This window comes from Lissotriton helveticus, chromosome 7 (genome assembly GCF_964261635.1).
Source record: "Lissotriton helveticus chromosome 7, aLisHel1.1, whole genome shotgun sequence".
Taxonomy (NCBI): domain Eukaryota; kingdom Metazoa; phylum Chordata; class Amphibia; order Caudata; family Salamandridae; genus Lissotriton; species Lissotriton helveticus.
The window spans coordinates 1,956,096,856-1,956,109,214 of NC_136068.1; the positions used below are offsets into that span (position 1 = coordinate 1,956,096,856).

The window sequence follows — 12,359 nt, forward strand, 5'->3', positions numbered from 1 at the left end:
TAAACTTTTCACTGAACTGACTGGAAGGGGAAGGTTTCCCAGGATAGAAGGCCAATAGCTCGAGTTCCATGGATTAGCAAGCCCGCCAGTGAGGATAAGCTCGGTTTTATCAGGGTTGAGCTTCAATTGATTTTCGTTCATCCATTCACTTATGAAGATCATAGTTTCTTGAAAGTGAGACACAGAGGTTGGAGAGAGATTGATGTCGAAGACCAATTTAAGATCATCCGCGTAATTATATGGCCCAACTTTCCTTTCCGCTCAATGGTTAGAGCGGCAGACCCTGATGCAGAGGTCTAGCCCGGGACCAGGGTTCAATTCCCCGCCTCGGCGGGTCTTGGGCTCAAAATTCCACGGACCTGATAATTCTCGCCTCGGTGCCTATTCCAATCATGGAGTCCCACTCTGCAACTCTGGGCAATAGCTTGCTTAATCTCCACAACGGCCCCCACAACGCTAAGGATGCCTGGCCTCCCCCTTGGGGGTGCCCAGTAGTGGACACCGCACACGGAAAGCCAGGATGGGTTCTACAGCGGTATTCGTACAAGCGCTTTGAGACCCTTGCGGGTGAGTAGTGCGCTGTACAAGTTTCAATTTACATTTACATTTTTCTTGGAAGGAGGAGATTAAAGGAAGGAGGTACAAATTGAAACGAAGCGGGGAAAGGGAGGAGCCCTGGGGAACCCCACAAGTCATATCCATTTTCTTAGAGGAGAAGTTGGCAAGATGTACTGATTGAAACCGGTTACTGAGGAAGGAGGAGAGCCACATCGGAGCCAGACCCTGGAGCCCGGCATTGCTGACACGTCAATCAGGATGTTATGATCGACGGTGTCAAAAGCTGCTGACAAATCCAGGAGAAACCATGGCCTGGGTAAGGCCCCTATCTGCCTAAGATCGTCCATGACTGTCAAGATGACTGACTCTGTAGAGTGGGCGGGTTGAAACCCAGCCTGGTGAGAGTCCTGAACATGGTACTGTTCGACAAAGGAACTGAGTTGAATTGAGACATATGCCTCTAGAACCTTACCAAGGTAGGGTAATAAGGAGATCAGGTGGTAGTTACTAAGAATAGATGGGTTTGCGCCTAGCTTCTTTAAAATGTGGACAATTTCCACACTTTTAAAAAGGTCAGGACAATGCCAGACTCAAGTGAATTGTTAAGAAGAGAAAGTGGGGGATGTGGGCATTTAGTAAATTTAGGGATGTGTTCATTCCTTGGGTCCACCAGGAATAAAACGTAGACAGGATAAATGGGGCAAATGGTGAGATGCCTCAAGAATGTATCTTTGTAACATGGTGGTGTTTCCAGAGGGTCATTAGCGGCCTGCTATCTAAGGAAGTTGGTAGGGTCTCCCGAGGGTGAGTGAATATTGGCCCAAATAAGGAAGATGGTGGGGTCTGCAGAGGGTGAATAGTGGCCCCTAGCTGAGGGAGGTGGTGGGGTCTCCAGAGGGTGAATAGTGGCCCCTAGCTGAGGAAGGCAGTGGGGTCTCCAGAGGGTGAATAGTGGCCCCTAGCTGAGGAGGGTGGTGGGGTCCCTGAGGGTGAATAGTGGCCCCTAGCTGAGGAGGGTGGTGGGGTCTGCAGGGGGTGAATAGTGGCCCCTAGCTGAGGAGGGTGGTGGGGTCTCCAGGGGGTGAATAGTGGCCCCTAGCTGAGGAGGGTGGTGGGGTCTCCAGAGGGTGAATAGTGGCCCCTAGCTGAGGAGGGTGGTGGGGTCCCAGAGGGTGAATAGTGGCCCCCAGGGTGAGGAGGGTGGTGGGGTCTCCAGAGGGTGAATAGTGGCCCCTAGCTGAGGAGGGTGGTGGGGTCTCCAGAGGGTGAATAGTGGCCCCTAGCTGAGGAGGGTGGTGGGGTCTCCAGAGGGTGAATAGTGGCCCCCAGGGTGAGGAGGGTGGTGGGGTCTGTAGAGGGTGAATAGTGGCCCCCAGGGTGAGGAGGGTGGTGGGGTCTCCAGAGGGTGAATAGTGGCCCCTAGCTGAGGAGGGTGGTGGGGTCTCCAGAGGGTGAATAGTGGCCCCCAGGGTGAGGAGGGTGGTGGGGTCTGTAGAGGGTGAATAGTGGCCCCTAGCTGAGGAGGGTGGTGGGGTCTCCAGAGGGTGAATAGTGGCCTCCAGGGTGAGGAGGGTGGTGGGGTCTGTAGAGGGTGAATAGTGGCCCCTAGCTGAGGAGGGTGGTGGGGTCTCCAGAGGGTGAATAGTGGCCCCTAGCTGAGGAGGGTGGTGGGGTCTCCAGAGGGTGAATAGTGGCCCCTAGCTGAGGAGGGTGGTGGGGTCCACAGAGGGTGAATAGTGGCCCCTAGCTGAGGAGGGTGGTGGGGTCTCCAGAGGGTGAATAGTGGCCCCTAGCTGAGGAGGGTGGTGGGGTCCCTGAGGGTGAATAGTGGCCCCTAGCTGAGGAGGGTGGTGGGGTCTCCAGAGGGTGAATAGTGGCCCCCAGGGTGAGGAGGGTGGTGGGGTCTCCAGAGGGTGAATAGTGGCCCCTAGCTGAGGAGGGTGGTGGGGTCTCCAGAGGGTGAATAGTGGCCCCTAGCTGAGGAGGGTGGTGGGGTCTCCAGAGGGTGAATAGTGGCCCCTAGCTGAGGAGGGTGGTGAGGTCTGTAGAGGGTGAATAGTGGCCCCTAGCTGAGGAGGGTGGTGGGGTCCCTGAGGGTGAATAGTGGCCCCTAGCTGAGGAGGGTGGTGGGGTCTCCAGAGGGTGAATAGTGGCCCCCAGGGTGAGGAGGGTGGTGGGGTCTCCAGAGGGTGAATAGTGGCCCCTAGCTGAGGAGGGTGGTGGGGTCCCTGAGGGTGAATAGTGGCCCCTAGCTGAGGAGGGTGGTGAGGTCTGTAGAGGGTGAATAGTGGCCCCTAGCTGAGGAGGGTGGTGGGGTCTGTAGAGGGTGAATAGTGGCCCCTAGCTGAGGAGGGTGGTGGGGTCTCCAGAGGGTGAATAGTGGCCCCCAGGGTGAGGAGGGTGGTGGGGTCTCCAGAGGGTGAATAGTGGCCCCTAGCTGAGGAGGGTGGTGGGGTCTCCAGAGGGTGAATAGTGGCCCCTAGCTGAGGAGGGTGGTGGGGTCCCAGAGGGTGAATAGTGGCCCCTAGCTGAGGAGGGTGGTGGGGTCTCCAGAGGGTGAATAGTGGCCCCTAGCTGAGGAGGGTGGTGAGGTCTGTAGAGGGTGAATAGTGGCCCCTAGCTGAGGAGGGTGGTGGGGTCTGTAGAGGGTGAATAGTGGCCCCTAGCTGAGGAGGGTGGTGGGGTCTCCAGAGGGTGAATAGTGGCCTCCAGGGTGAGGAGGGTGGTGGGGTCCCAGAGGGTGAATAGTGGCCCCTAGCTGAGGAGGGTGGTGGGGTCTCCAGAGGGTGAATAGTGGCCCCTAGCTGAGGAGGGTGGTGGGGTCCCAGAGGGTGAATAGTGGCCCCTAGCTGAGGAGGGTGGTGGGGTCTGTAGAGGGTGAATAGTGGCCCCTAGCTGAGGAGGGTGGTGGGGTCTCCAGAGGGTGAATAGTGGCCTCCAGGGTGAGGAGGGTGGTGGGGTCCCAGAGGGTGAATAGTGGCCCCTAGCTGAGGAGGGTGGTGGGGTCCCAGAGGGTGAATAGTGGCCCCTAGCTGAGGAGGGTGGTGGGGTCCCAGAGGGTGAATAGTGGCCCCTAGCTGAGGAGGGTGGTGGGGTCTCCAGAGGGTGAATAGTGGCCCCTAGCTGAGGAGGGTGGTGGGGTCTCCAGAGGGTGAATAGTGGCCCCCAGGGTGAGGAGGGTGGTGGGGTCTGTAGAGGGTGAATAGTGGCCCCCAGGGTGAGGAGGGTGGTGGGGTCTCCAGAGGGTGAATAGTGGCCCCTAGCTGAGGAGGGTGGTGGGGTCTCCAGAGGGTGAATAGTGGCCCCCAGGGTGAGGAGGGTGGTGGGGTCCCAGAGGGTGAATAGTGGCCCCTAGCTGAGGAGGGTGGTGGGGTCTCCAGAGGGTGAATAGTGGCCCCTAGCTGAGGAGGGTGGTGGGGTCTCCAGAGGGTGAATAGTGGCCCCTAGCTGAGGAGGGTGGTGGGGTCTCCAGAGGGTGATTAGTGGCCTCCTAGCTGAGGAGGGTGGTGGGGTCTGTAGAGGGTGAATAGTGGCCCCTAGCTGAGGAGGGTGGTGGGGTCTCCAGAGGGTGAATAGTGGCCCCTAGCTGAGGAGGGTGGTGGGGTCTCCAGAGGGTGAATAGTGGCCCCTAGCTGAGGAGGGTGGTGGGGTCTCCAGAGGGTGAATAGTGGCCCCCAGGGTGAGGAGGGTGGTGGGGTCTGTAGAGGGTGAATAGTGGCCCCCAGGGTGAGGAGGGTGGTGGGGTCTGTAGAGGGTGAATAGTGGCCCCTAGCTGAGGAGGGTGGTGGGGTCTCCAGAGGGTGAATAGTGGCCCCCAGGGTGAGGAGGGTGGTGGGGTCTGTAGAGGGTGAATAGTGGCCCCTAGCTGAGGAGGGTGGTGGGGTCTCCAGAGGGTGAATAGTGGCCTCCAGGGTGAGGAGGGTGGTGGGGTCTGTAGAGGGTGAATAGTGGCCCCTAGCTGAGGAGGGTGGTGGGGTCTCCAGAGGGTGAATAGTGGCCTCCAGGGTGAGGAGGGTGGTGGGGTCTGTAGAGGGTGAATGGTGGCATGATATGGTAAGCAGAAAGGGGATCTGGACTGGTGGAAAAGTCCTTCCAAACACCAGCACTGTTGGTGTTTATGGCTCAGGTGGTCGGGCTCCTGGAGTGAATGGTCGCAGAGTATTTCAGACAGGCAATGGGCCCCTGGGGGTTTTTAGTTTAAGGTTTCCTGTATTGAGCTGATGTCGCTTGTGAGGGATTATCTAGGGCCGGTGGTCTGTCCCCACCTTTGACCAGCACCTTTGTCTCCCTGCAGGGGTCATGCAGCAGTTTGCCATCTCTGAGGCCACCTTGATGGCTTGGTCATCCATGGATGGGGAGCAGATGAGCATGAACTCCAACCAAGATAACAGTGGAACGCAGAACAGCGAGACGTACCAAGAACTACTGGAGAACCAAGGTAAGGAGGACCTAGAACCGTTAGACTGGCCTGGATCTGATGGAGGGACTCTGTATGAGAGGCACCTAGAACCATTAGACTGGCCTGGATCTGATGGAGGGACCCTGTATGGGAGGCGCCTAGAACCTTGATACGTACCTGGATCTGATGGAGGGCCCCTGTATGGGAGGCACCTAGAACCGTGAGACCTGCCTGGATCTGATGGAGGGCCCCTGTATGAGAGGCACCTAGAACCGTTAGACTGGCCTGGATCTGATGGAGGGACCCTGTATGAGAGGCACCTAGAACCGTTAGACTGGCCTGGATCTGATGGAGGGACCCTGTATGGGAGGCGCCTAGAACCTTGATACGTACCTGGATCTGAAGGAGGGCCCCTGTATGGGAGGCACCTAGAACCGTTAGACTGGCCTAGATCTGATGGAGGGCCCCTGTACGGGAGGCACCTAGAACCATGAAACCAACCTGGATTTGATGTAGGGACCCTGTATGAGAGGCACCTAGAACAGTGAGACCTACCTGGATCATCTGATGGAAGGACCCTATATGAGAGGCGCCTAGATCCGTGAGACCTACCTAGATCTGATGGAGGGCACCTGTATGAGAGGCACCTAGAATGGTGAGACCGACCTGGATCTGATGGAGGGCCCCTTTATGAGAGGCGCCTAGAACCGTGAGACCTACCTGGATCTGATGGAGGGCCCCTTTATGAGAGGCGCCTAGAACAGTGAGACCAACCCGGATCTGATGGAGGTCCCCTGTATGTGAGGCACCTAGAACCATGAGACCAACCTGGATCTGATGGAGGGACCCTGTATGGGAGGCACCTAGAACCATGAAACCAACCTGGATTTGATGTAGGGCCCTGTAAGAGAGGCACCTAGATCCGTGAGACCTACCTGGATCTGATGGAGGGCCCCTGTATGAGACGCACCCAGAACCGTGAGACATACCTGGATCTGATGGAGGACCCTGTATGAGAGGCGCCTAGAACCGTGAGACCGACCTGGATCTGATGGATGGCCCCTGTATGACAAGTGCCTAGAACCGTGAAACCTACCTGGATCTGATGGAGGGCCCCTGTATGAAGGACCTAGAACCGCAAGACCGACCTGGATCTGATGGAGGGCCCCTGTATGTGAGGCGCCTAGAACCGTGAGACCGACCTGGATCTGATGGAGGGCCCCTGTATGAGAGGCACCTAGAACCATGAGACCGACCTGGATCCGATGGAGGGCCCCTGTATGAGAGGTGCCTAGAACCGTGAGACCGACCTGGATCTGATGGAGGGCCCCTGTATGAGAGGCACCTAGAACCGTCAGACCTACCTTTATCTGATGGAGGGCTCCTGTATGAGAGGCACCTAGAACCGTTAGACTGGCCTGGATCTGATGGAGGGCCCCTGTATGGGAGGCGCCTAGAACCATGAGATCGACCTGGATCTGATGGAGGGCCCCTGTATGAGGGGTGCCTAGAACCGTGAGACCGACCTGGATCCGATGGAGGGCCCCTGTATGGGAGGCGCCTAGAACCGTGAGACCTGCCTGGATCTGAAGGAGGGCCCCTGTATGGGAGGCGCCTAGAACCGTGAGACCTGCCTGGATCTGAAGGAGGGCCCCTGTATGGGAGGCGCCTAGAACCGTGAGACCTGCCTAGATCTGATGGAGGGCCCCTTTATGAGAGGCGCCTAGAACCGTGACCCCTGCCTGGATCTGATGGAGAGCCCCTGTATGAGAGGCGCCTAGAACCGTGAGACCTACCTGGATCTGAAGGAGTGCCCCTGTATGAGAGGCGCCCAGAACCGTGAGACCTGCCTGGATCTGATGGAGGGCCCCGTTATGAAGGACCTAGACCCGTGAGACCTGCCTGGATCTGATGGACGGCCCCGTTATGAAGGACCTAGAACCGTGAGACCTGCCTGGATCTGATGGAGGGACCCTGTATGGGAGGCACCTAGAACTGTGAGACTGACCTGGATCTGATGGAGGGCCCCTGTATGAGAGGCGCCTAGAACTGTGAGACCTGCCTGGATCTGATGGAGAGCCCCTGTATGAGAGGCGCCTAGAACCGTGAGACCTACCTGGATCTGAAGGAGGGCCCCTTTATGAGAGGCGCCTAGAACCGTGAGACCTGCCTGGATCTGATGGAGGGCCCCGTTATGAAGGACCTAGAACCGTGAGACCTGCCTGGATCTGATGGAGGGACCCTGTATGGGAAGCACCTAGAACCGTGAGACTGACCTGGATCTGATGGAGGGCCCCTGTATGAGAGGCGCCTAGAACCGTGAGACCTGCCTGGATCTGATGGAGAGCCCCTGTATGAGAGGCGCCTAGAACCGTGAGACCTACCTGGATCTGAAGGAGGGCCCCTTTATGAGAGGCGCCTAGAACCGTGAGACCTGCCTGGATCTGATGGAGGGCCCCTGTATGGGAGGCACCTAGAACCGTGAGACCTACTTGGATCTGATGGAGGGCCCCTGTATGGGAGGCACCTAGAACCGTGAGACCTACTTGGATCTGATGGAGGGCCCCGTTATGAAGGACCTAGAACCGTGAGACCTACCTGGATCTGATGGAGGGCCCCTGTATGGGAGGCACCTAGAACCGTGAGACCTACTTGGATCTGAAGGAGGGCCCCTTTATGAGAGGCGCCTAGAACCGTGAGACCTGCCTGGATCTGATGGAAGGCCCCTGTATGAGAGGGACCCAGAACCATGAGACTGACCTGGATCTGATGGAGGGACCCTGTATGAGAGGCACCTAGAACCGTGAGACCTGCCTGGATCTGATGGAGGGCCCCTGTATGGGAGGCACCTAGAACCGTGAGACATACCTGGTTCTCATGGAGGGCCCCTGTATGAGAGGCGCCTAGAACCATGAAACCTACCTGGATCTGATGGATGGCCCCTGTATGAGAGGCGCCTAGAACCGTGAAACCAACCAGGATCTGATGGAAAGCCCCTGTATGAGAGGTGCCTAGAACCGTGAGACCGACCTGGATCTGATCGAGGGCCCCTGTATGGGAGGCACCTAGAACCGTGAGACCGACCTGGATCTGATGGAGGGCCCCTGTATGGGAGGCGCCTAGAACCGTGAGACCGACCTGGATCTGAAGGAGGGACCCAGTATGAGAGGCACCTAGAACCATGAGACAGAGCTGGATCTGATGGAGAGCCCCTGTATGAGGGGTACCAAGAACCGTGAGACCGACCTGGATTTGATGGAGGGCCCCTGTATGAGAGGCACCTAGAACCATGAGACAGAGCTGGATCTGATGGAGAGCCCCTGTCTGAGAGGCGCCTAGAACCGTGAGACCGACCTGGATCTGATGGAGAGCCCCTGTATGAGGGCCACCTAGAACCGTGAGACCGACCTGGATCTGATGGAGAGCCCCTGTATGAGAGGCGCCTAGAACCGTGAGACCGACCTGGATCTGATGGAGGGCCCCTGTATGGGAGGCACCTAGAACCGTGGGACATACCTGGATCTCATGGAGGGCCCCTGTATGAGAGGCGCCTAGAACCGTGATACTGACCTGGATCTGATGGAGGGCCCCTGTATGAGGGGCACCTAGAACCGTGAGACCGACCTGGATCTGATGGAGAGCCCCTGTATGGGAAGCACCTAGAACCGTGAGACCTACCTGGATTTGATGGAGAGCCCCTGTATGAGAGGCACCTAGAACCATGAGACAGAGCTGGATCTGATGGAGAGCCCCTGTATGAGGGGCACCAAGAACCGTGAGACCGACCTGGATTTGATGGAGGGCCCCTGTATGAGAGGCACCTAGAACCATGAGACAGAGCTGGATCTGATGGAGAGCCCATGTATGAGAGGCGCCTAGAACCGTGAGACCGACCTGGATCTGATGGAGAGCCCCTGTATGGGAGGCACCTAGAACCATGAGACAGAGCTGGATCTGCTGGAGGGACCCAGTAAGAGAGGCACCTAGATCCGTGAGATTGACCTGGATCTGCTGGAGGGCCCCTGTATGAGAGGCGCCTAGAACCGTGAGACCGACCTGGATCTGATGGAGGGCCCCTGTATGTGAGGCGCCTAGAACCGTGAGACCTACCTGGATCTGATGGAGAGCCCCTGTATGACAAGCGCCTAGAACCGTGAGACCTGCCTGGATCCGATGGAGGGCCCCTATATGAGAGGTACCTAGAACCGTGAGACATACCTGGATCTGATGGACGGCCCCTGTATGAGAGGCGCCTAGAACCGTGAGACCGACCTGGATCTGAAGGAGGGACCCAGTATTAGAGGCACCTAGAACCATGAGACAGAGCTGGATCTGATGGAGGGCCCCGTTATGAAGGACCTAGAACCGTGAGACCTACCTGGATCTGATGGAGGGCCCCTGTATGAGATGCACCCAGAACCGTGAGACATACCTGGAACTGATGGAGGGCCCCGTTATGAAGGACCTAGAACCGTGAGACCTATCTGGATCCGATGGAGGGCCCCTGTATGAGAGGCGCCTAGAACCGTGAAACCAACCTGGATTTGATCTAGGGCCCCTGTAAGAGAGGTACCTAGAACCGTGAGACCTACCTGGATCTGATGGAGGGCCCCTATATGAGAGGTACCTAGAACCGTGAGACATACCTGGATCTGATGGACGGCCCCTGTATGAGAGGCGCCTAGAACCGTGAGACCTACCTGGATCTGATGGAGGGCCCCTGTATGAGACGCACCCAGAACCGTGAGACCTGCCTGGATCTGATGGAGGCCCCCCTATATGAGAGGCGCCTAGAACCGTGAGACATACCTGGATCTGATGGACGGCCCCTGTATGAGAGGCGCCTAGAACCGTGAAACCAACCTGGATTTGATCTAGGGCCCCTGTAAGAGAGGTACCTAGAACCGTGAGACCTGCCTGGATCTGATGGAGGGCCCCTGTATGAGACGCACCCAGAACCGTGAGACCTGCCTGGATCTGATGGAGGGCCCCTACATGAGAGGCGCCTAGAACCGTGAGACATACCTGGATCTGATGGACGGCCCCTGTATGAGAGGCGCCTAGAACCGTGAAACCAACCTGGATTTGATCTAGGGCCCCTGTAAGAGAGGTACCTAGAACCGTCAGACCTGCCTGGATCTGATGGAGGGCCCCTGTATGAGACGCACCCAGAACCGTGAGACCGACCTGGATCTGATGGAGGGCCCCTATATGAGAGGTACCTAGAACCGTGAGACATACCTGGATCTGATGGACGGCCCCTGTATGAGAGGCGCCTAGAACCGTGAGACCGACCTGGATCTGATGGAGGGCCCCTTTATGAGAGGCGCCTAGAACCGTGAGACCTACCTGGATCTGATGGAGGGCCCCTGTATGACAAGCGCCTAGAACCGTGAGACCTGCCTGGATCTGATGGAGGGCCCCTATATGAGAGGTACCTAGAACCGTGAGACATACCTGGATCTGATGGACGGCCCCTGTATGAGAGGCACCTAGAACCATGAGACAGAGCTGGATCTGATGGAGAGCCCCTGTATGGGAGGCACCTAGAACCGTGAGACCGACCTGGATCTGATGGAGGGCCCCTGTATGGGAGGCGCCTAGAACCGTGAGACCGACCTGGATCTGAAGGAGGGACCCAGTATGAGAGGCACCTAGAACCATGAGACAGAGCTGGATCTGATGGAGGGCCCCTGTATGAGAGGCGCCTAGAAGAGAGGAGCAAGGTATCACTAACCTAGGGGAGGGAGCCAAGAAGAGAAATCACAAGAACAGAAAGAGGTGATGGAACAAGGAATCTAGATGAGGAACATAGCAGAACTGGTAGAGACCAAAACCGGGCAACCTAGAACGGGGATAGGTTTGAGAATGACGATAAGTAGGATCGGAAATAGGGACACAGGACAAGGATTGTTAGAAAGGCGACCCCGGGGGAGGCAGAAGATGTCTGACTGACCACCCCTAGGTCCACCTCTCCGTCGAGAAGTAGCCGAGCGTTACCGAGAGGCCTCCTGAATGAGGGCCCTCTCCTAGGATCGTACAGCAGAGTAATCACAACACTACAAACGGACACCACACAGGAGGTCAAGTTCTCAAGCTTTTATACGTAATAAAGGTTGCGGGTTCTTGGCAGTATATACAGGCGGATCGAGGGATCCGTAAAGTCTCGAAAAAGGGGGGTAAGGTAGCGGGACAGTCTAGCTCTGGGCGGAGGAAGGGATACCCTACGCACAGCTCTCAATCCTCGAGCTGGGGGGTTCCGAGAGGTTCGAGCCGCGGCAGCGCCAGCAGGCTTACAAGGTGGTTCAGCGAAGTAGGCCGCTGCAGCGCCAGCAGGCTTACAAGGTGGTTCAGCGAGGTAGGCCGCGGCAGCGCCAGCAGGCTCTCAGATGGTTCCGCAAGGTAGGCCGCGGCAGCGCCAGCAGGCTCTCAGATGGTTCAGCAAGATAGGCCGCGGCAGCGCCAGCAGGCTCTCAGATGGTTCAGCTAGGTAGGCCGCGGCAGCGCCAGCAGGCTCTCGGATGGTTCAGCACGGTTGGCCGCGGCAGCGCCAGCAGGCTCTCAGAAGGACGTCGGGTTACAGGAAGGATGAGTTCGTCTGGTGTCGGCCGTGACAGCGTCAGCAGGGCTTCCAGTCCAGGATACAACTGGCGTCCTACTCCGGGGCTGGCCCAGATATAGGACGGAGGTCCTTTGATGTCCGGACCCTCTCGCCTGGGGGTCAGAGGGGCCGGGATGATGGTGTCCAGACACCCAGCAGGGGGGTGGAGCCAGCGCCCAGGGAGGCCGGAGGGCGATTGGGGACGGCTGGGGGGCCATCGAAAACTCCTCTCCCTCCGGGATCTGTCGAGTGGCCACTCGACCACCTGGGTGGATCTTGGTGCCTCGATGTCGGGGCTTTGCTGGGGCCTGGGCCTGGGCCGAGGCCACGTGGTCGTGACGTGGGGGACTCAAGATGGAGTCGGGCACGGCCTCGTGCTGAGGTCGTGATGGGCCTACGCTGGAGCCAGGCCGGTGATGGGGATCCGGGATGGTAGCCGGATCTGTGGTGTTGGGGCGTGCAGGGTCGGGCCGAAGGGGCCGCCCGAGGTCCGGAGGAGGGCTGATGTCGTCCTGGGCCCGCCATGCGGGAGGGGTAGGACCACGCCATGAGGCCGGGTCCAACACGCGTCCCCCCCAGCTGAAGGCAGGGGAGAGTCACCCATCTTCTTGGGGGTTCTCCTCGCCGAGGCGAAAGAATCTGGACAGGCCGTCAGCATTGGCGTGGTCGTTGCCGGGGCGATGCTCCACAGTGAAGTCCATCCCCTGCAGAGAAATGGACCAGCGCAGCAGTTTCGGGTTTTCTCCCCGCATCTGCATCAACCAACGCAGGGGCTGGTGGTCGGTCTGGACTCGGAAGTGG

The 12,359-nt window shown here is 58.2% G+C and overlaps 1 protein-coding gene across 2 annotated transcripts in view; it reads left to right on the forward strand.

Moving 5' to 3' along the window:
* FAM131B (family with sequence similarity 131 member B) overlaps positions 1-12,359 on the forward strand; it is a 100,481-nt gene that overhangs the window by 58,890 nt on the left and 29,232 nt on the right. For both annotated transcript variants that reach the window (XM_078651246.1, XM_078651247.1), the window contains one exon: positions 4,853-4,996. In XM_078651246.1, the coding sequence (XP_078507372.1) occupies positions 4,853-4,996 (144 nt within the window). The remainder of the gene's footprint in view (positions 1-4,852; positions 4,997-12,359) is intronic.